This window comes from Aethalodelphis obliquidens, unplaced genomic scaffold, assembly GCF_003676395.1.
Source record: "Aethalodelphis obliquidens isolate GAN/ISIS:26980383/991018 unplaced genomic scaffold, ASM367639v1 scaffold23, whole genome shotgun sequence".
Lineage (NCBI taxonomy): Eukaryota > Metazoa > Chordata > Mammalia > Artiodactyla > Delphinidae > Aethalodelphis > Aethalodelphis obliquidens.
Window position 1 is genome coordinate 13,412,659 of NW_020837967.1, and position 24,808 is coordinate 13,437,466.

Sequence of the window (24,808 nt, forward strand, 5' to 3'; positions counted from 1 at the left end):
AATTAAAAAATCATCTGTTCTAGTTCTGTGAAAAATGCCATTACTCATTTGGTAGGGATTTCATTGAGCCTGGAGATTGCCTTGGGTAGTATGGTCATTTTAACAATATTAATTCTTCAATCCAAGAACATCTTTCCATCTGATTGGGTCATCTTCAGTTTCTTTCATCAGTGTCTTATAGTTTTCTGAGTACAGGTCTTTTACCTCCTAGGTATTTTATTCTTTTTGATGCAGTGGTAAATGGGATTGTTTCCTTAATTTCTCTTTTTGATAGTTTGTTGTTAGTGTATAGAAATGTAACAGATTTCTGTATGTTAGTTTATTTTTGGCTGCATTGGGTCTTTATTGCTGTGCGTGGGCTTTCTCTAGTTACGGCTAGTGGGGGCTACTCTTTGTTGTGGTGAGCAGGCTTCTCATTGCGGTGGCTTCTCTTGTTGCAGAGCACAGGCTCTAGGTGCGCAGGCTTCAGTAGTCGTGGCATGCGAGCTCAGTAGTTGTGTCACGGGCTCTAGGGCGCAGGCTCAGTAGTTGTGGCATACAGGCTCAGTAGTTGTGGCACATGGGCTTAGTTGCTCCGTGGCATGTGGGATCTTCCCGGACCGGGACTCGAACCCTTGTCGCCTGCATCGGCAAGTGGGTTCTTAACCACTACGCCACCAGGGAAGTCCTGTATATTAGTTTTGTTCCCTGCAACTTTACTGAATTTCATTGATGGGCTCTAGTAGTTTTTGTTTTTTTTTTTTTTTTCTAGTAGTTTTCTGGTAACGTCTTCAGGATTTTCTATGTGGAGTATCATGCCATCTTCAAACAGTGGCATTTTTACTTTTTCTTTTCTAATTTGCATTCCTTTTCTTTCTTTTTTTTGTTTTTTTCTTTGATTGCTGTGGTTAGAACTTAGAAAACAATGTTGAATAATGAAATTGGGCATCCTTATTTTATTCCTGATCTTAGAGGAAATGTTTTCAGCTTTTAATCATTGAGTATGATGTTAGCTGTGGGTTTTTCATATATGGCCTTTATTATGTTGAGGTAGGTTTCCTCTCTGCTCATTTTCTGGGGAGCATAAATGGACGTTGAACTTTATCAAAAGCTTTTTCTCCATATATTGAGATGATTGTATGATTTTTATTCTTCAATTTGTTAATGTGTTATATGACACATTGATTAATTTGCAGACATTGAAAAACCCTTGCATCCCTTGGATAAATCCCACTTGATCATGGTGTATAATTCTTTTAATGTATTGTTGGATATGGTTTGCTACTATTTTGTTGAGGATTTTTGTATCTATGTTCATCAGTGATAATGGCCTGCAATTTTTTTTTTTTTGGTGATGTCTTTGTGTGGTTTTGGTATCAGGGTGATGGTGGCCTCATAGAATGACTTTGGAAGTGTTCCTTCCTCTGCTGTTTTTTGGAATAGTTTAAGAAGGATAGGTGTTAACTCTTCTTTAAATATTCGAATGTTTGGTAGAATTCATCTGTGAAGCCATCTGGTCCTAGACTTTTGTTTGTTGGGAGCTTTTATTTTTTATGTATTTTAACTTTTTTGTTTTGGCTGCACTGCATAGCTTGCGGGATCTTAGTTCCCTGACCAGAGATTGAACCCGAGCCCTCAGCAGTGAAAGTGCAGAGTCCTAACCACTGGACTGCCAGGGAATTTCCTGTTGGGAGTTTTTAAGTTACTGATTCAATTTCAGTACTTGATCTGTTCATATTTTCTACTTCTTCCTGCTTCAGTCTTGGGAGACTGTACCTTTCTAAGAATTTGTCCATCTCTTCTAGATTTTCCATTTTAGTTGTGTATAGTTGCTAGTAGTAGTAGTAGTTTATGATGCTTTGTATTTCTGTCCTGTCAGTTGTAACTTCTTTTTCATTTCTCATTTTATTGATTTGAGCCCTCTCCCTTTTTTCTTTTTATTTTTTTTTGGCCACACGCCACAGCATGTGGAAATTCCCTGAACAGGGATTGAACCTCTACCCCCTGCAGTGGAGGTCTTAACCACTGGACCACCAGGGAAGTCCTCCCTTTTTTTCTTGATGAGTTTGGCTAAAGGTTTATCACTTGTTTATCTTTTCAAAGAACCAGCTTAGTTTTATTGATCTTTTCTGTTGTTTTTTCCATTTCTGTTTCATTTATTTTTGCTCTGATCCTTATGATTTCTTTCTTTCTACTAATGTTGGGTTTTGTTTGTTCTTCTTTCTCTAGTTGCTTTAGATGTAAAGTTAGGTTGTTTATTTGAGATTTTTTTGTTTCCTGAGGTACAAGCTTGTATTGCTGTAAACTTCCCTTTTTTTGCAACTGCTTTTGCTGCATCCCATACGTTTTGTATCACCCTGTGTTTTTTTTTTCTTTTTTGACCACATCACGTGGCTTGCGGGATCTCAGTTCCTTGTCCATGGATTGAACCTGGGCCATGACAATGAAAGCCCGGAATCCTAACCACTAGGCCACCAGGGAACTCGCTGGATCATCATGTTTTTGTTTTCATTTGTCTCTTGGTATTCTTTGATTTTCTCTTTTGATTTCGCTAGTGATCCATTGGTTGTTTAGTGGCGTATTGTTTAGCCTCCACGTGTTTGTGTTTTTCATAGTTTTTTTCTTGTAGCTGATTTCCAATTTCTTGTAGCTGATTTTTCTTGTAGCTGATTTCCAATCATAGTGTTGTAGAAGATGCTTGATATGATTTCAGTTTTCTTAAAATTTACTGAGGCTTGTTTTGTGGCCTAGTATGTACGCGATCTATCCTGGAGAATGTTGCATGTGCGCTTGAAAAGAATGTGTATTCTGCTTCTTTCGGATGGAGTGCTCATATATATAGATATACATATCTATATATATCAATTAAGTGCATCTGCTTTAATGTGTCATTTTAGGCCAGTGTTTACTTAGTGCTTTTCTGTCTGGATGATCTGGCCATTGATGTAAGTGGGGAATTACAGTCCCTTACCATTATTGTATTCCTGTCAATTTCTCATTTTATGTTCATTAGTATTTGCCTTGTATATTTAGGTGTTTGTATGTTGGGTACGTATACTTTTACAATTGTTATATCCTCTTTTTGGACTGATCCCATGGTCATTATGTAGTGTTCTTTGTCTCTCATAACAGTCTTTATTTTAAAGTCTGTTTTGTTTGATACCGGTATTGCTGCTCCAGCTTTCTTTTCATTTTTCCATTTGCATGGAATACCTTTTCTATCCCCTCACTTTGAGTATTTGTGTGTCTCTAGATCTGAAGTGAGTCTGTTGTAGGCAGCATATATGTGGGTCTTGTTTCTGTATCCATTCAGCCAGCCCATGTCTTTTGGTTGGAGCATTTAGTCCATTTACATTTAAGGTAATTATCGATATGTATGTTCTTATTGCCATTTTGTTGTTTTGGATTTGTTTTTGTAGGTCTTTTTTTCCCATTCTTCTTCTTCTGTTGTTTTCTTCTCATGATTTGATGACTATCTTTTGGGTTATGGTTGGATTTCTTTTCCTTTTTCATGTGTATATCTATCATAGATTTCTGGCTTGCAGTTACCATGAGGATTTGGTATAGCAGTCTATTTATATATACGGGATTGTTTTAAGTTGCTGATCTCTTAATTTCAAATGCATTCAAAAAACCCTGCATCTGTATTCTCCTCCCTTCATGATTACTGTTTTTTTTTTTTTAAATTAATTAATTGTTGGCTGCATTGGGTCTTCATTGCTGCACGCAGGCTTTCTCTCTAGTTGTGGCGAGTGGGGGCTACTCTTCGTTGCAGTGTGCAGGCTTCTCATTGCGGTGGCTCCTCTTGTTGCAGAGCATGGGCTCTAGGCACGCGGGCTTCAGTAGTTGTGGCTTGCAGGCTCTAGAGTGCAGGGTCAGTAGTTGTGGCACACGGGCTTAGTTGCTCTGCGGCATGTGGGATCTTCCCGGACCAGGGCTTGAACCCGTATCCCCTGCATTGGTGGATGGATGCTTATCCACTGCACCACCAGGGAAGCCCATGATTACTGTTTCTGATATCATAGTTTACATCTGATTGTTTTGTGTATCCCTTAACTGCTTATTGTGGATATAGATGATTTTTAGTACTTTTGTCTTTTAACCCCCCTACCAGCTTATTGCGTGCTTATTCACTATTTTATTTTAATTTCTTGCTCATATTTTCCTGTGTAACTCATTTATATTACTATATTATATGCTTCAAACCTCTTTGGAGAGTAAGATAGGGTACAAATAATAAGTATCATATATGATTTCTAGAAATGTAGTCTTCACAGTAAGGCAGTGCCACTGAAACTCTTTATTATTTTTACAATTATTTCAGTCCTCTTGTCAGTAGTGAAAAGAAATGGCAATACTGGCTTGGTGTTTATTTCTGGTTTTAAATTGTGGGAGTGGTAGAGAGGGATCCATAATAATTCTGAGTATCATTGGGCTGTGAATAAAAAGAGTAACTAGAATAATTAGAGCAGTTCTTTTCTTCCAAAGGCAGGTAAGCACATGTGAGATCATGCCTTCCTACTTGAATCAAAATTCTGAATTTGAGTTTGGCTCTTTATTTCAGGAGAAACCAGATCCAACTGAGTATGTAATAATCCTGGTTGATTCTACTCAGAAAGCAAAGGAGTAGAGGCACAGGTTAAAAACTGTGCCCCAATCCTATGTTGAGAGAATCTTTTTATTTTTATTAATATAACATTAGAAAAAAAATTGTGGCAGGAATTTAAATGTTAAGTAAAATTACTTTTTAAAAGTTGTTGTCTGGTACTCTGAGGAAGACCAAATGTCAAGGAGAATTACTTTGTGAGGATCTTTCTGATACACTCTTGGTGGCAACTAGTACAAATGCCACTACCATATTTTTAATAGTTTTCAAGTTACAGGGAAGATGTTATACTTTGGTAATCTGAAAAATCTCTTTGTTTCCCCCCCCCTTTTAATAGAGATGTGAACTGTGTCCTCATAAGGATGGAGCTTTAAAAAGAACAGATAATGGCGGTAAGTGCAGAGAATTCTGAGAAAAATTTTCTTGAACACTGGAGTGCAGATGTATTTTAAAATATCTGGTAATTCATATTATATCAAACTGTTTGCTGCTCAAATATTTTTAACAGTACTGGATGTAATTTTTAATTTTTAAAAATTGAATCAGCTTTTCTACTTTCTGGACAAACTTAAGTTTTGTTTTGTTTTGGTGCAGAATGATCCAGATACTTCTAATTAAAATCTTGATTTTTTTTTTTTAAATGGATACAGTTTCTTATATTACTGTTGGGAAAATAAGCCACTCTTTTTTTTTCTTCGTTAGAGATAAAAATCTGTTTTATATTCTTTTCCTCCTGTTTTGCGTATTGCTAGACAAATGATGTTTCTAATGCATGTTAATTTTAACACCCTGTGGATCCTTGTTGCTTGAATATAAACAAATTCTGACTTTTCTTAAATTTTGGTGTGCTTTCATAAGACCCCTTTTGTATTTCTAATTTTTATTTCCATTTTTATTTTATTATTATTTTTTAAATAAATAAATTTATTTATTTATTTATTTATTTATGGCTGTGTTGGGTCTTTGTTTCTGTGCGAGGGCTTTCTCTAGTGGCAAGCGGGGGCCACTCTTCATCGCGGTGCACGGGCCTCTCACTGTCGCGGCCTCTCTTGTTGCGGAGCACAGGCTCCAGACGTGCAGGCTCAGTAGTTGTGGCTCACGGGCCCAGTTGCTCCGCGGCATGTGGGATCTTCCCAGACCAGGGCTCGAACCCGTGTCCCCTGCATTGGCAGGCAGATTCTCAACCACTGCGCCACCAGGGAAGCCCCATTTCCGTTTTTAGTTACCTTTCTTAGAGAAATCCATGTTTCTTTATAGCTCAGTACCATTCTTAAATGTGTAGACTTCAATTTATTAAACTGTGGCATTTTATGAAAATTAAGTAACTGATGGAGAAACTCAAAATAGTAGAGATAAAACTAGTACTATTAGTATATACTTCCATTTTGGGAAGCCAGCTCTAAAGTATTTTTGGCATAGAATAGTTTCATGGCATGAGTAAATGGGGAAAATACAATGTTTTTGACTAGCACTATATACATATATATAAATATTTAAATCTGATGTTTAGACTATAAGTCACATTATCCAAAATTTTAAATATTAAAAATCCTCGCTCCTACCCCTGTACACCATTATCTGCACAGTTTCTCAGTACAGTTTCTGCCACCAACATAGTTGCTGTTACTACTTTTTTGGATACACAAATAAATATGAGGAAACAAAAATTTTCTGCAATTTTATACAAATGGATGAATATTATATATACTCTCTTGCATCTTAAGTTTTCCTGAACAGTTTATCTATTATTAGTATAGAGCTTTCTTTATTATCATATGTTATATAATCAGCTGCCTGTTTCTAATCTTTTGCTTTTATGACTAATGCTTGTATATATATATGTCATTTTGCTTCTGTGCAAAGACATCTGTAGGTTTTTATTAATTCCCAACAGTTGAACTGTTGGGTCAGAGAGATTTTACAATTAATTTTGGTAGATATTCCCAAATTATTCTCTTTAGTGGTGGTACCAATTTGTGTTCCCAGCAGCACACATCTTTTGTAATCCAGTAGATGAAAGTTGGTGTCTCAAACCATGCATTTTGCATTTCTCTTATTATGAGTGAATCTGAGCATCTTTTCATGTTTTTAAGAGCAATTCAACTGGTATTGTCCCATATGTGATCTGTTCTTTTTCTGTTTGGTTGTTGATTTTTTTCTTTTTGATTTGTTGGAGCTTTCATAGGAGTACTTCATATATTAGGCTTTTGTGATGAGTTGGATTAGTTTTGGCCCTGTTGTTGATCTTGCTCATGTGGCTTTTTCTCATGCAGAAAATTTTGATTTTTATTTAGTTGAATTTCTTAATCTTGTCTTTCTTGGTTTCTGTGTTTTGAACCATTAGTTAAGGCTTTCCCTACTTCAAAGTTATAAAGGAATTCTTTCATGTTTTTCCTTAAGCTTTTTTTTTTTCTTGGCCACAACGCATGGCATATAGGATTGTTCGCCGACCAGCGAGTGAACCTGTGCCCCCTGCAGTGGAAATGAAGAGTCGTAACCACTGGATCACCAGGGAACTCCTTCTTCTTTTATATATATATATATATATATATATATATATTTTTTTTTTTTTTTTAGTAAATTTATTTATTTTATTTATTTTTGGCTACGTTGGGTCTTTGTTGTGTGTGGGCTTTCTCTAGTTGTGGCGAGCAGGGGCTACTCTTCATTGCGGTGCGTGTGCTTCTTGTGGTGGCTTCTCTTGTTGTGGAGCAGGGACTCTAGGAGCGCGGGCTTCAGTAGTTGTGGCACAGAGGCTCAGTAGTTGTGGCTCGCAGGCTCTAGAGTGCAGCCTCAGTAGTTGTGGCGCATGGGCTTAGTTGCTCTGCGGCATGTGGGATCTTCTTGGACCAGGGCTCGAATCTGTGTCCCCCTGCATTGGCAGGCGGATTCTTAACCACTGCACCACCAGGGAAGCCCCTCCCTCCTTTAGTATTTTTATAGTTTCTTTCTTTCTTTTCTTTTTTTTTAACAGTTAATCTTTGATACATTTGGAATGTATGCAGCAAATACAATGTGAGGTATGGTTCCAACTTAATTTTTTCCTAGATGCTAAAATGCTACCATTTGTCCCATCACCATTTATTGAACAGTTCATTTTTTTCATATTGATTTGCAATGCCATCTTTGTTATAGTCTAAATTTGATGTGTATTTAAAAAATTCTGACTAAATTGTGTTCCAAAATTATTTTGGAGCCTGGAATGCATTTTATTTTAGAAATGCCAATTGTATTTCCAGACTGGTTAGCGAAACCTCACAATGTACCTGATGTATATAGTATCAGTGATGCTGTTCTTTAATATCTAATACCCATTTTTCATACCAGAAAATATGTTCCAAATTTTAGTTTTGTTTTTCTGGTGATCAGGATTAGGAATTTTTCAATTTAACTGTTACTTTTCTTCAGTGTTAATCACTCCATAGTTCTCAGTTGTTGAAGGTAAGTGTTTTAACATAGATCGGTGTGTGAAAAGTGGGTTATTATAGGCAAAGGGAGAAGTAAATGACAAAAGACACAGGTATATCAGGGATTTGCATTGTAGAGTTTGAATAGTAGGCCTTCTGAGAGGTGGAGCTGATGGTATAGGCAAGATTTTCTTTCTTTTCCCTTTCCCCTGCTCATCCTTTTCCTTCCTTCCTCCCCTCGCCTTGGCTTGCCTTCCCTCCCTCCTTCCCCACCTTCCCCCTCCCTCTTTCTTCCGGCCCCTGCTCCACCCTTTCATACTAAGGACTTGATCCTGTTGATTATGGGGAGCCACTGAAACTGAGGAATAACGTATGAGTTTTCTGTTTTAGAAAGATCACTCTGACAGCGTTGTGGTAAATGGATTGGAAGGACATGAGACCAGACCAACTATAAAAAAGAAAGGCAGAGCTGGATCATAAGTGCATTTAACATGCTTAAAACCAGCTATATGGCCTAGCGGGTGGGGGGAGATAGAAAAAAAATAAATTATGGAGGTAATTCAGTCTGCCATTTTACTCACTGAGCTCTAGGCAAACCTATATGGAAATCCCTTGTGAATTATTGTAAAGCTTTCCCAACCATCGCTGACAAAGACATGAAGTATACTATTATTGAGGGGGCCAGGCAAGAGGTGGTGTCGGCTTACTTATATTCTTGAAGAGGAAGTTTTAAAGTGAGTTGAGGATCGTTGATAGATACTATCTGACAGCGCAGTTAGAAGAACTTGAATAAAGCAGTGTTGTGTATTCAAAATGACGTACAGTGTCATGCACTTTCTCTATTGGGATTTTAAGGGGTTTTTCAAGGATAGTTTTGATTATACATACTGTTTTGGGTTTTGTACTCTGATGTTAGAATCTACGCTCCACAGAGGTAAGACTCTGCTTTATTGTATTAAGTCCAAGGGAGAGATACTGAGGAACTGTTTGAGTCAGAAGTAGGAGGAGGGATAAAAATGAGGGAATGGACATCAGAGATACTAAAGTGGTAAATTTTTACAGGTATATTAAAAAAAATACTTTTATTATTGAAAAAATGCTTTTATTATTGAAAAATTTCAAAAATACTTTTATTATTGAAAAATTTCAAAATATTATTGAAAAATACAAATAGAGAGAATCCCCACCTTGGTACCTAGCTTTAACAGTGACCAAGTCATGGCCAGCTGTTTCTTCTATACCCTTCCCTACCCCAGTCTTCTGATTATTTTGAATTCTGTGAGCATTTCTAGTTTACGTGTATATTTTAAAAATGCACAATACATTATCACACCTAAAATAATTGACAGGGATTTCTTAAACCCATCAAATATCTAGTCATTGTTCAGAATTTCCTGACTGTCTCCTGTTTTCTTTTATAGTTGTTGAATCAGGATCCCGTAAGGTCCATAAGCTGGATCCAAATAAGGTGCATACATTGCAGTAGCTTGGTATGTCTCTTAGGTCTCTCTGTAATCTCCTTTGTCTTCTTTCCCCCATTTGTCAGTTTACTTATGGAAAAAATCTAGGTCATTTGTCCTGTAGAGTTTGTACACAGCAGACTTTGTTGATTAATCTTAGATGGTGTGTGTGTGTGTGTGTGTGTGTGTGTGTGTGTGTGTTAACATGTCACTTTGTTCCATGTATTTTCTGTACATTAGTAGTTAGATATATTCAGAGACTTGATCATAATCAGTTTATTGTGGGGACAGTCAAGAATACTTCATAGATAGTGTTGTATATTTCCTTCAGGAGGCATATGATATTTGTTTTGTGTGTGTGTGTGTGTGTGTGTGTGTTAACAACTGTTTATCAGTGTCTAGATGCATTTTCAGATTCAGCAACGTTGCAGTCTGTATTAGTACTTCATTCCTCTTTATGGCTGATTGATACCCCATTGTATATATACAGGCCACATTTTATCTGTCCTTTCATTCGTTGAAAGACATTTGGGTTGTATCCATCTCTTTGCTGTTGTGAATAGTGCTGCTGTGAACACTGGTATAGATGTTAGAACATTGGTATTTTGGGGGGTATATACTAGTGGCATTGATGGGTCATATGATGCTTCTGTATTTAACTTTTCAAGGAACCACCAAACTGGTTTTCATAGTGGCTACACCATTTTTACATTCCCACAAGCAGTGTATGAGGGATCCATTTCCTTCTCATTATCACCAACACTTAATATTTTCTGAATTTTTAGATTATAGCTATCTTAGTGGATATGAAGTGGTACCTCATTGTGTTTTTTTTTTTTTTTTTTGTGGTACGCAGGCCTCTCACTGCTGTGGCCTCTCCCGTTGCGGAGCACAGGCTCCGGACGCACAGGCTCAGCGGCCATGGCTCACGGGCCCAGCTGCTCCGCGGCATGTGGGATCTTCCCGGACCGGGGCACGAACCCGTGTCCCCTGCATTGGCAGGGGGACTCTCAACCACTGCGCCACCAGGGAAGCCCTCATTGTGGTTTTGATTTGCATTTCTCTAATCATGAATGATGAGTGCTTGTTGGCCATTTGTAAATCTTCTTTGGAAAAATACCTGTTCGTATTCTTTTTTTTTTTTTTTTGGCTGTGTCGGGCGTTCCCCGACCAGGGATCGAACCCATGCCCTCCTGCAGTGGAAGTGTGGAGTCTTAACCACTGGACTGCCAGGGAAGTCCCCCTGTTCATATTCTTCGTCCATTTTGTAATTGGGTTGTTTGTCTTTTTTTTTGTTGAGCTATAAGAGTTCCTTTACATCTTCTGGATTCTAGATACCTATCAGAGATGCATGATTTACAAATCATTTCTCCCACTCTGTGGGTTGTTTTTTCATTTTCTTTATATTGTCCGTTGATTCACTATAGTTTTTAATTTGATGAAGTCCAATTTATCTAATTTTTCTTTTATTGCTTATGCTTTTAGTGTCCTAAGAATCCATTACTACCCGAAGTAATAAAGATTTTACACCCATTTCCTTCCTTAGAGTTTTATGTTTTTAGCTCTTTTTAGGTTGTTGATCCATTAAAAAAATTTTTTTTTCTTTATTTTAACAGACAAGGAAGTTGACACACTTCATGGTTGAAGTCCTAATCCCCAGCTGCTCAGAATGTGACTACATTCAGAGATAGGATCTTTTTTTCTTTTTTCTTTTGGCTGTGCTGTGCAGCATGCAGGATCCTAGTTCCCCAACCAGAGATCAAACCTGTGTCCCCTGCAGTGGAAGCACAGAGTCCTAACCACTGGACTGCTAGGGAATTCCCCTGTTGATCTGCTTTGAGTTTTTGTTTTGTTTTGTTCTTTTGGCTGCTTTGGGTCTTTGTTGCTGCTTGCGGGCTTTCTCTAGTTGTGGTGAGCAGGGGCTACTCTTCGTTGCAGTGCACGGGCTTTTCTCATTGCAGCGGCTTCTCTTGTTGTGGAGCATGGGCTCTAGAGTGCAGGCTCAGCAGTTGTGGCGCATGGGCTTAGTTGTTCCATGACATGTAGGATCTTCCTGGACCAGGGATCGAACCTGTGTCCCCTGCATTGGCAGGCGGATTCTTAACCACTGTGCCACCAGTGAAGACCATTTTGAGTTAATTTTTGTATATGATGTGAGTTAGGGGTCCAACTTCATTTTTTTTTCTTGTGGGTATCCAGATGTCCCAGCACCATTTGTTGAAGAGACTGTTCTTTCCCCCATTGAATGGTCTTGGTATCCTTGTTAAAAATCAGTTGGCTATATATGCATGGGTTTATTCCTGGACTCTATTATATCCTATTGCTCTTTTTATGTATTCTTATGCCAGTGCACACTGTTGTGATGACTGTAGCTTTGGTAATAAGTTTTGAAATTGGGAAGTTTGTTCCAATTTTACTCTTTTTTTTTCAATATTGCTTTGGCTCCTTGTGTTCTATGGAAATTCCATATGAATTCAAGGATTGTGAAAAAGGCCATTGGAATTTTGATAAGGGGTTGCATTGCATCTGTAGATTGCTTTGGATAGTATTGCTGTCTTAACAATATTAAGTCTTCCATAATATGAACACAGGATGTCTTTCCATTTATTTATGTCTTTAAGTTCTTTCAGCAATGTTTTGTAGTTTTCAGTGTAAAAATCTTGAATGAGATCATCCTGGCCTGTTGTAGACACTCAATCCAATGACAGATGTCCTTGTGAAAGTATGTGGAGACACAGAGATGGGGAGATGGCCATGTGAAGACTAAGGTTAAAAAAACAAAAGAGTAAGGTGGACATTGGAGTAATGTAGCTATAAACCAAGAAATGTCAAGGATTGTGAGAGCCACGAGGAGGTAGGAGAGAAGCATGTTGATTTTGGACTTAGAGTTTCCAGAACTGTGAGAGAATGTATTTCTGTTTTCTTAAGCTACCAAATTTGTTGACATTTTTTATGGCTGTTCTAGGACACTGATACACTTGTTTTGAGAATATTTGCATTTATATTCATAAGGGGTATTGGGCTGTTATTTTGTTTTCTTATGTTTGTCTGACCTTGGGGGCATTTGCTATCATACTGGCCTCATAGAATGAGCTAGGAAGTGTTCCCTCTTCAAATTTTTGGAAGAGTTTGAGAAGGATTTTTGTTAATATTTCTTTAAATGTTTGGTAGAATTCACTTATGAAGGCATCTGGTCCAGGGCTTTTCTTTGTGGGGAGGTTTTTGCTTGTTGGTTGATTCAATCTCTTGTTATAGGTCTGTTCAGATTTTCTCTTCCTTTTTTTTTGTGGTACGCGGGCCTCTCACTGCTGTGGCCTCTCCCGTTGCGGAGCACAGGCTCCGGACGCGCAGGCTCAGCGGCCATGGCTCACGGGCCCAGCCGCTCTGCGGCATGTGGGATCTTTCAGGACTGGGGCTTGAACCCATGTCCCTTGCATCGGCAGGCGGACTCTCAACCACGGCGCCACCAGGGAAGCCCTGATTTTCTCTTTCTTGAGTCAGCTTTGTTAGTTTGTGTTTCTAGGAATTTGTCCATTTCCTATAGGTTATCTAATTTGTTGGTCTGTATTTGCTCATGGTGTTCTCTTATAATTCTCTTTCTTTTTGTTAAGGTCAGTAATAATGTTCGCACTCTTATTTCTGAATTTAGTAATTTGAGTCCTTTTTTTTCTTAGTCAATCTAAAAGCTTGTCAATTTTGTTGATCTTTCCAAAGAACTTTTGGTTTTGTTGATTGTCCCTGTTATTTTTCTATTCTCATTTTATCTCTGATTTTTACACCTTTCTTCCTTCTGCTGGCTTTGGGTTTAGTTTGCTCTTTTTCTAGCTCCTTAGCATAGGTATATAATTAGTTTATGAATTTGAGATCATCTTTTTTTTTTTAATTAATTAATTAATTTTTGCTGTGTTGGGTCTTCGTTTCTATGCGAGGGCTTTCTCTTGTTGTGGTAAGCGGGGGCCACTCTTCATCACGGTGCGTGGGCCTCTCACTATCGTGGCCTCTCTTTTTGTGGAGCACAAGCTCCAGACGCGTAGGCTCAGTAGTTGTGGCTCACGGGCCTAGTTGCTCCGCGACATGTGGGATCCTCCCAGACCAGGGCTCGAACCTGTGTCCCCTGCATTAGCAGGCAGATTCTCAACCACTGCACCACCAGGGAAGCCCCATTTTTGCTTTGTTTTAAACAGCTTTATTAGGAGATGGTTTATGTCATGTGTTTCACTCATTTGAAGTGTGCAACAGTTTTTTTTTTTTAAGTATTTACAGTTATGTGCAACACACCACAGTCAATTTTAGAACATTTTCATCACTTCAAAAAGAAACCCTGTTTGTTTGTTTGTTTTTGTATAGGACAGGGAACTGTATAAATATCTTGTAATAAACTATAATGGAAAAGAATCTGAAAAACAATATATATGTATATAAAACTGAATCATTTTGCTGTACACCAGACACTAAGACAAAATTGTAAATCAGCGATACTTCAATTAAAAAAACAAAAGAAACCCTGTATTTTTAAACTATCACTCCCTTATCTGTCCACCCTACCCCATTTCACCCCCTCAAGCATCTTCTTTCCAACATAGATATTTACAGGTATGAATTTAACTCTGAGTGCTGCTTCCTATGTATCACATGAGGTTTTGTATATTGTGTTTTTCATTTGTCTTAGGGTATTTTCTAGTTTCCATTGTGGTTTCTTCTTTGACTCATTGGTTATTTAAGAGAATATTGTTTAATTTCCATGTATTTGTGAATTTTCCAGTTTTCCTTCTGTTGTGGATTTGTATTTTCATTCCACTGTGGATTGATAAGATCTGATTTCAGATCTTTTCAAATTTATTGACACTAGTTTTGTGACCTGAATTAATTGTGATCTTGGAGAATGTTCATGGGTATTTGAGAATGTGTATTTTGCTGTTTTTATTTCAGTGTTCTATATATATATATATTGGGCCTAGATGTATTGTAGTGTTATTCAATTCTTCGATTTATTTACTGATTTTCTGATAAGTTCTATCCATTATTGAAACTTGGGTACTGAAATTTCCAGCTATTACTAAAGAATGGTCTGTTTCTCCCTTCAGTTTTGTTCATTTTTGTTTCATGTATTTTGGAGCTCTGATGTTTGGTGCATATATGTTTATCATTGTTTTATCTTGGCGTTTTTAAAAAAATTTTTGACTGCTTTGGGTACTCATTGCTGTGCACGGGCTTTCTTTAGTTGCGGTGAGTGGGGGCTACTCTTCGTTGTGGTGCATGGGCTTCTCATTGTGGTGGCTTCTCGTTGTGGAGCACAGGCACAATAGTAATGGCTCGCAGGCTCTAGAGTGCAGGCTCAGTAGTTGTGGCGCACGGGCTTAGTTGCTCCACGGCATGTGGGATCTTCCCCGACCAGGGCTCGAACCCATGTCCCCTGCATTGGCAGGAGGATTTTTAACCACTGCACCACTAGGGAAGCCCCTTGGTGTTTTTTAAAAAATAAATTTATTTATTTATTTTTGGCTGTGTTGGGTCTTCATTGCTGCACGTGGGCTTTCTCTAGTTGTGGCAAGTGGGGGCTACTCTTCTTTGCGGTGTGCGGGCTTCTCATTGCGGTGGCTTCTCTTGTTGCGGAGCACGGGCTCTAGGCGTGCAGGCTTCAGTAGTTGCAGCACGTGGGCTCAGTAGCTGTGGCCCACAGGCTTAGTTGCTCCGTGGCATGTGGGATCTTCCTGGACCAGGGATCGAACCTGTGTCCCCTGCATTGGCAGGTGGATTCTTAACCCTTGTGCCACCAGGGAAGTCCCTCTTCTTGGTGTTTTGACCTGTTTTTCAATATATAATGTTCTTCTCTGTTCCTTGTAACAGGTTTTAATTCTTATTTCATTTTCCATATATATATTTCTAGTAGCTATCCTGGGGATTGCAATTAACTTCTTAAACTTATAACACCCTGAGAAACACCCAGGTTAGGGGATACAAAGGCAAATGCCTTGAGTCAGTCCTTTGGGTTCTTTCTGTCCCCCTCCCACAGTTAGGTCAAAACTTAAAATCACAGTTCTTTGAGAACAAGCTCTGCTCAACCTCTTTTGGAACCAGGGACCAGAGTTTGGCACTAGGAACGTGGGGTGCTGTCTTCAAGACCATTGTCAAGCCAATGAGGGGTAGAGCCAGGGCAAGTAAAAATGACGCAAAACTCTTACTGTTTTTAAGTTGCCTCTTTCTTTTTTTTTTTTTTTTGTTTGGTTTTGGCCACGCAGTGTGGCATGTGGGATCTTAGTTCCCCGACCAGGGATTGAAGCCATGCCCTCTGCAGTGGAAGTGCAGAGTCTGGACCACTAGGGAAGTCCCAGGTTGCCTCTTTCTTTATTTTTTACTTGGGTGCATAAACTTTTGACTATCTTCCAGAGTTCTGACAAAGTTGATTGTGACATTTTATTCTCCATTTTCTGGTGTTTCTGTGACAGCACAGGCTCTTGGAGATGCCATAGGTCCAAATGCTTCATTTTTAACTCTTATTTACCAGTTTTCAAGAGACAGGTATATTATTTGGTTGCCAGTAACAGAAATAGATTCTGGATAACTGAAGCAAAAATAATATATGAAAAGATATAACTCACAGACTTCAGGAAAAATTGAGTGCTCGAGTGTTTGCATTTTGGAGTGACTGGAACCAGAAATGAATAGAATCTCCTGAAGCGTGGTATTCTAACAAGAAGAGGAAATGGATACTGAATAAGCTTTTTTTTAAAAAAATTTATTTATTAAATTTATTTATTTTTGGCTGCGTTGGGTCTTCGTTGCTGCGCCCGGCTTTCTCTAGTTGCAGTGAGCGGGGGCTCCTCTTATTTGCGGTGTGCGGGCCTCTCATTGCGGTGGCCTCTCTTGTTACGGAGCACGGGCTCTAGGCACACGGGCTTCAGTAGTTGTGGTTCATGGGCTCTAGAGCGCAGGCTCAGTAGTTGTGGTGCACAGGCTTAGTTGCTCCGCGGCATGTGGGATCTTCCTGGACCAGGGCTCGAACCCATGTCCCCTGCATTGGCAGGCGGATTCTTAACCACTGTGCCACCACAGGAGCCCGTGAATAAGCTTAAATCATGGCTATCTACAGTAGTATCATATGACTTAATGGATGTGGGTTGAGATGAGGGAAGGGAGCTGCTCAGATTTCTCTGTGGACAGCTGAATGTTGATGGTCTTAACTGAGGTAGAGAGTGTTGGGCAGAGGGTTGTTTTGGGAGTAAAGATCAATGTTGAGATATACTTTTCATGTGTTGAGTTTAAGGTGATGGTGAGATTGCTGAAAAATGTATATGTCAGTAGGAAATTGGATATAATTACCAGCTTTTAGCTCTTACTGTTCCTGCTTCCTTACCATGTAGTTTCCTTCCTGGGGAGGTTACTGCATTCTTGATATCTGTCCGGAGCTATTTTCTGCATACATAAACATTTTTTACACAAATGTAGGATATAGTGTTTTATGAATTGCTTCTTCATTTAATAATATACCTTGGAGATCATTGCACATAAGTAATAAAAAACTCTCATATACATCTGCAAGATACTTAATTGTAAAAATGAACCGTAATTTATTTAACCATTCTCTTGATGAACATTTAGTTATTATTATTATTTTTAAACAGTACTGCAGTGAATAACCATGTACAATGTAATCATGGATAAGTGGGTGATTAGCTATAGGCAAAACTTCCTAGAAGTGGGATTGCTGGGTCAGAGGGTATGTGCATCTGAAATTTCAGTGGATTTTGCCTAATTCCCCGCTATTGAGATGTACTAATTCACAGTATATTCACAATACATGCAAAGAGCCTGTTTTCATCATATTTTCCTCAGCACAGTTGCGTGACCACCCGAGTCAGTTTCAGTTCTGGATTGTTGATCAGACTCACAAGTCACAGTCGGCTTTTCCAGCACCAAATATACTATAAAGGAAAAGCATACTCTGTTGCGATACAGAGGCCTCCAAACTCTGATGCAGGTTTTGATGTTTCCAGCATTTTGATTGTAAGGTTGACAAGAAGCTAATGCGAGTGCAGGTCCCATTAGCAGAGGGAAGCCTCCAGGTTTGGGGACCCTCAGTTTAAATATGCCTACTTGCCATATAGCCTCTGTATCTGTAAGTGGCTAGCTCTTTTATTTTAATGTAGTATAGAGTATAAATTATAAGTTATACAATATACATTCCTGACAGCCAAGTACAGCAGGCTAAAGAGCATTCTTGGATACATTATTAGTACATGGCAGACACTATAGGACTCTCGTCTATCTTCAGGGTTGATCTTGCAAGAACTGTGAAGATATTTTCTTCAGGGGCCTGAAAGAGAGATTCAAAATACAGCTTTTAACTCTTTCCATCTGTCAGTATTAAGAATCTTTTTATATTTGCCATTCTGGTAGGTAAGAATTATGTAAAGCTAGCCTTAATCTGTATTTCTCTTATTATGAGAGAAGTTGAGCAACTTTTCATATGCTTAAAAGCTATTTGTATTTTCTTTATGTGAAGTATTCATTCATATTGTTAGCTCATTTTCCTCTTGGTACATTCCTCATGGCACTTTTTTTTTTTTTTTAATATTTATTTATTTATTTTGGCTGTGCCAGGTCTTAGGTGCAATATGTGGGATCTTTTAGTTGCAGCATGTGGACTTCTTAGTTGTGGCACACGGACTCTTAGTTGCGGCATGTGGGCTTCTTAGTTGCGGCATGTGGGCTTCTTAGCTGTGGCATGCGGACTCTTAGTTGTGGCATGCATGTGGGATCTAGGTCCCCCACCAGGAATCGAACCTAGGCCCCCTGCCTTGGGACCGCAGAGTCTTACCCACTGGACCACCAGGGAAGTCCTGGCAGATTTGTTGATTGTTGTGTAAGAACTCTTAATGTATTATGGAAATTAGTCCTTTGTCTGGGGTATTGCAGAATTTTTTCCTCCTAGATGGTGGTTTGTGTTTTGATTTTGCTTTTGGCCATACAGAAATTTAAGTTTATAATCATGCTCATTATTATTATTAACAAATATTTTCCTAATTTTGTAGCACACTAGAAGGACTGTTTTTTACACCAAGATTATTTTAAACTTTTTGTACATTTTTTTCTAGTAGGTGGTTAAAAAAAAAATTTAGATTGTTGATCCATCCAGAATTTATTGTAATGTAAGCTGTGAGGTATGGAGCTATTTATTTTTCACCTAGATGACTATCCATTTGTTCCAAATACCTATTTTGAATAATCTGTTTTCCCTTGTTGATTCCAAATGACACTTTTTTAAATACAAAGTTCACATGTGATTTGACTTTATTTCTGGACTTTCATTGTATTCAGTGATGTGTCTTTTTATGGGCCAGCACCACACTGTTTTAATTGTTTTAGTTTTATATCTTGCACATATAGCCCTTCCTTATTACTGTCTTCCTCCTCCTCCCTTCTTTTTTCTTCTCTCCCACATTTTCTTGTCTTTAAAATTTTTTTTAATTTAAAAAAACTACTAATGGTGTTTTTGGCTCTACTCGTTTAATTTTCCTTTAGGAAACTTTTTAATCAGTTTGTTTAATTTGTTTTAATTAATTTGTTTTGGAATAATTAAAAAAATTAAAAAAACAGATTTAATTAATTAATTAATATTTTGCCTGCGTTGGGTCTTTCGTTGCTGTGTGCGGGCTTTCTCTAGTTGTGGCGTGTGGGCTTCTCTCTAGTTGTGGTGCATGGGCTTCTCTCTGGTTGTGGCGCTTGGGCTACAGAGCGTGTGGGCTCTGTAGTTGTGGCACGCGGGCTCCATAGTTGCGGTGCATGGGCTTAGTGGCCCTGCGGCAGGTGAGATCTTAGGTCCCCAACCAGGGATTGAACCTGCATCCCCTGCATTGGAAGGTGGATTCTTAACCGTTGGACTACCAGGGAAGTTCCAGTTCCTGTATACCCTTTACCCAGTTTCTCCCATTATTAACTTTTTACATTACTGTGGTATATCTGTGAAAACTAAGAAACTGACAATGATATATTACTATTAACTGAATGCTACACTTTAAAACAGTTTTCATCAATTTTTGTCATTAATGTCCTTTTGCATTTAGTTGCCATGTCTCCTGATCTCCTCTGGTCTATAGCAATTTCTCAGTCTTTTCTTGTTTTTCATGACCTTGACAGTCTTGAGGAATACTGGCCAGGTACCTGTTGAATGTCCCCAATCTCCATTTGTCTGATGTTTTTCTCATGATTAGATTGGATTTATGGGTTTGGGGAAAGAATACCACAAAAGTTAAGTCCTTGTCTCATCATATCTTATCCAGGGTACAGATATCCATATGAAATCACTGATATGAAAAAAATACTCAACATTACCACAGTGAGATGACAGGACACCCATTAGAATGGCTACTATTTAAAAAAAAAAAAAAGCAAACCCAGTGTTAGTGAGGCTGTGGAGAAATTGGAACCCTTGTACACGCTTGGTGGAATTGTAAAATGTTGTAACCGCTATGGAAAACAGTATGGAGTTCCTTCAAAAAATTTAAAAAGGACTACCATAAAAAAAAATGATCCAGCAATTCCACTTCCAAGTATATATCTGAAAGCAGAGTCTCTTAAGAGGTTTGTGTGCTCATGTTCATAGCAGCACTATTTGCAGTAGCCAAGAAGTATAAGCAACTCAAATGTCTATCAGTGGATTAATGGATAAGCAAAATGTGGTATATACATAAAATGGGATATTATTCAGTCTTAAAAAGGAGGGGAATTCTGCAGTGTGCCACAACATGGTTGAACCTTAAGATCATTATTGTTAAGTGAAATAAGCCAGTCACAAAGGACAAATACTGTATGATTCCACAATATAAGGTGCTTAGTTAAATTCATAGAGACAGAAAGTGTAATGGTGGTTACTAGGGTTTGGAGGGAGGGGTAGAAAGGGAATGGGTGTTTATTGGATATTGATTTGCAAGATAAAAAAGTTCTGGAGATCTGTCTCACAACAACGTGAATATACTTAACATTACTGAACTGTACACTTAAAGCATGGTTAATACACTGAATTTGGTTATGTGCTTTAAAAAATTACAGTAAAAGTAAATCTTTATCATCTTATTTATTTATTTTTTGCCTTAATACTTTGGCCAGGACTTACAACACAACATTGAATAGAAGTGGTGATAGCAAGCATTCTTTTTCTCCATTTCAAAGACATTGTGTTGAGCATTTCACCATTAATTATGCTGATATGTGTATATTTTATTAAAATTTTTTGTTGTTGTTTTTTGGCCACACCACGGAGCTTGCAGGATCTTAGTTCCCTGACCAGGGATTGGGCCATGGCAGTGAATGCGCTGAGTCCGAACTACTGGACCACTAGGGAATTCCCTGTTTTGGTTTTTTCTTGGCTTTTGTTTAGTTTTTGGGTAACTATTTCTACCCTGATACGAGTTTTTTTTTTTTTTTTTTAATCAAGAATAGATACACACTACTATATATAAAACAGATAAACAAGGACCTATTGTATAACACAGGGAACTATATTCAGTATCTTGTAATAACAGATGATGGAAAAGAATCTGAAAAAAGAATATTATATATATATATAAAATACGTCTGAATCACTTTGCTGTACACCTGAAACTAACACTAACATTGTAAATCAATTGTACTTCAATTAAAAAAAAAGAGAGGAGATATTTTTGTGTCTACTGAGATGATATAATTGTTCTACCTTATTCTGTTAGGAATTGATTCAGTTTTGAATGTTAAATATACCTTGTTTTCCTAGAGTAAGCTCAAATTGTTATTCTGGGATTCAGTTGGCTATTTATAATTTTGGCACCCGTGTTTACGAGGGACATTAGTATGTAATTTTTTTTTCTTATTATGGCCTTGTCAAATTTGATTTCAACGTTATGAGGATGTCATAACAGGTTAGGAAGTATTCTCTCTTTTTTTATTTTCTGGAAGCATTTGTATAAGGTTGGCACATTTTATCCCTGGTGTTTGATAGGATTCTCTGGCAAACCTGTCTGTGTCTTGAGTTTTCCAAAATTATAATTATGTATTTATTTTCTTTAGTGATTAAAGAACTGTTTAAAATTTCTTTCTTTCTTTTTTTTTTTTTGCGGTACGCGGGCCTCTCACTGCCGTGGCCTCTCTCTTTGCGGAGCACAGGCTCCGGATGCGCAGGCTCAGCGGCCATGGCTCACGGGCCCAGCCGCTCCGCGGCATGTGGGATCCTCTCGGACCGGGGCACGAACCCATGTCGCCTGCATCGGCAGGCGGACTCTCAACCACTGCACCACCAGGGAAGCCCCTAAAATTTCTATTTTTTATTGTGGTTAGTTTTGATAAGTTATACTTTTGGGGAATCCATCAGTTTCACATCTAAATTTTAAAATTACTGGCAAAAATTCTTCATTACCTTCTTACTATCTGCAGAGTTAAAATGTCCTTGGTTATTAGTGCCATCTCTTTTTTTCTAAGTTAGTCTAGTGATGGGTTTACCCATATGTCTTTATTTACAAGAAGCTGTTAATACTTGCAAATATTTTTATTTTCTTCTACTTTTTTGGGGTTTATTTAGCTATTTTTAAAAATTTTAAGATGCAAATTTATTTAGCTCATTAAGTTCCAGTCTTTCTAATACTGCTTTAAAAACCTTATTTCTAGGGAGAAATTTAGTTTAACCTGCAACTTAGATATTATTTTTATCATAAGTTAAAACTTTTATAATTTCCTTTCTAATTACTACTTTGACCTATTGATAATTAAGATGTTTATTTCTTAATTTCCAAATACATGAGTATTTTTATCTTTATTATTGATTTCTAGTTTAATTTCACCATTGTCAGAAAACATACTCTTTGATTTTAATCCTATGGAATGTTATCAGACTTGGTTTATGGATAGGATATGGTCAGTTTTTAAAGAAGTTCTCTGTGTGCTTTTAAAAAGTTCTGTGGTTTTGGAATGTAGTATTTTATATAAATCTGCATTTACATAAAATTTGATATTTGGCTTGTTGGATTTGATATTTGGGTTGTTAACAGTTTCCGTATCCTTTCTGATTTGTTGAATGTGCTCTATCATTTACCAAGAAAGGTATGCTAATATTTCTCATTGTAATTGTGTAGTCTCAGTTTTTGCCTTATATGTTTTGATGATGTTATTAAATGCATGCATATTTACTATTACTCTCTCTTACTTAAGAATTGATTTTTTTTTTCATTGTGGAATACTCTTTTTCTCTGGTGCTATTTTTTACCTCAAAGTATGTATATTTCAACTTATATTAACATAACTACCTCAGCTTTCTATCAGTTTTTGTTTTCAAATGGTATATCTTCTTTTTAGTTTTAATTTTTCTTTATTTGAATGTGTTAGATTTGTCTCTTGTTAACAGCAAATAGTCGCCTTTTTCCCTAGTCAAACAGTTTTTGTATTTTAAGTAAATTTTAGTTTGTTTACGTTTAATGTATGCACGTGGGTTTTTGTGTGTTTGTGTGCATGTGTGTGTATTTGTATTTGAATTTACACTTTCCATTTTACTAAATGTTTTCTATTTGTTTTTCTTGTTTTATGTTCGTTTTCATTCTTGTCTTTTTTTGAATTACATGTTTAAAAAATAGACTTTATTTTTTAGAGGAGTTGAATGTTCCCAACAGTATTGAACAGAAGGTACAGAGATTTCCCATATGTCCTTTGTCCCCACAGATGCATAGCCTCTCTCATTATCAACATCCCCCACCAGATTGGGACATTTGTTACTATTGATGAACCTATAATGACACATAATTATCATCCAAAGTTTGTTATTTACAGTAGGGGTCTCTCTTGGTGGTGTATATTCTCTGGGTCTGGACAAATTTATAATGACATATGTCATTATAATATAATATAATATTATATTATTATAATATCACACAGAGTATTTTCATGGCCCTGAATAACCCTTTGTGCTCTGCCTATTCATCCCTCACTACCTCCTAAACCCTGAAAACCACTGATCTTTTTATGGTTTTCATAGTTTTGTGTTTTCTAGAATGTAATATACTTGTAATCATATAGTTATGTAGCCTTTACAGATTGACTTCTTTCATTTAGTAATATGCTTTTAAGTTTCCTCCATGTCTCTTCATGGCTTGACAGCTCACTTATTGTTAATGCGGATTTATTGTTTGTCTGGAGGTACCTCATTTTATCCATTCACCTGTGGAAGGACCTCTTGGTTGCCTGTTAAGTTTTGGAAATTACGAATAAAGCTGCTGTAAACATCCATGTGCAAGATTTTGTGTGTACATGAGTTTTCAACTATTTTTGTAAATACTAAGCAGCATAAGCTTGATTGTATGGGAAAGGTATGTTTCATTTTTTTAATAAATAGCCGAAGTGTTTTCCAAAGTATTGTACTCTTTTGCATTCTCACTATCAGGGAATGAGAGTTCCTGTTACCCTTCACCCTTGCCAATAGTTCGTGTTGTCAGTGTTCTGAATTTTGGCCATGTTAATAGGTGTGCAGACGTTCCTATTGGATTACTTCTTATTCTGTTCTACCCCTTCTGTTAGCTTGATAAAATTTAATATTTATATTTGCTTTTACGTTCTTTCTGAACCCTATGAATTTGAAATTCATTTATTAAACTCCTGACATAAATCTTACTGTTGTTATGTACTTTAATTCTCCATTTCTTCAAAAATTGTAATATTTTTGTCAGATTTTTTATGCAAGGGCTATAATAGTCCTTTGAAATGAAAAGGTTTGTGTAATAGGTGTTACTTTCTACTTGAATGGTTTGGCAGAATTTACCAGCTAAACCTTTTAGTGTTAGAGTGAAACTTTTCTCGGGAAGATTTTTTGATAAAAAAATTATTTTTGAAGAGTAAGTATATGTAGTATTTTTTTATTAGCCTGTTAATGTTTGTTGGATCAGTAGTGTGTCAGTAGTCATAACCCTATTTTTATTCTTAATATTGGTAATTTGTGGTCTCAGCTTTTCGTTTTGCTTTATTTTGTTTTTGTTGTTTTCTTGGTTTGGGTTTTGGAGTTTGGTGTTTGGTTTTTCTTTAACCTGTGTACCTAGACTTTGTCAGTTTTGTTAACCTTTTTAAAGAAATAGTGTTTGGCTTTAATTTTTAAAGTCATCTGCCTGTTTTCTGTTTTACTGATTAATCTTTATGATATCCTTCTTTCTACTTACTTTGTATGTATTTAGCTCTAATTTTTAAATTTCTTCATGGGGCACTTTAGGTCTTTGATTTCAGATCTTCTTTTCTAGTAAAAGTATTTAAAGCTGCAAGTTTCCCTCCTAACACTTTTGCTGCATTTCACAAGATTTGATATGTTGTGTATTTGTTGCCATTCATTTCAAAATGTTTTCCAAATTTGCCTT

General features: G+C 37.2%; 1 protein-coding gene across 12 annotated transcripts in view; it reads left to right on the forward strand.

Annotated features, from left to right (window-relative positions):
- MLLT10 (MLLT10 histone lysine methyltransferase DOT1L cofactor) overlaps positions 1-24,808 on the forward strand; it is a 252,003-nt gene that overhangs the window by 45,207 nt on the left and 181,988 nt on the right. For 11 of the 12 annotated variants that reach the window (XR_003436012.1, XR_003436013.1, XM_027121792.1 and 8 more), the window contains one exon: positions 4,923-4,977. The exons of the other annotated variant lie outside the window; for it this stretch is intronic. Coding sequence is in view for 8 of the 11 variants with exons in the window: in XM_027121792.1 (XP_026977593.1) it covers positions 4,923-4,977 (55 nt within the window). In the remaining 3 variants the exon portion in view is untranslated. The remainder of the gene's footprint in view (positions 1-4,922; positions 4,978-24,808) is intronic. 12 annotated transcript variants of the gene reach the window in all.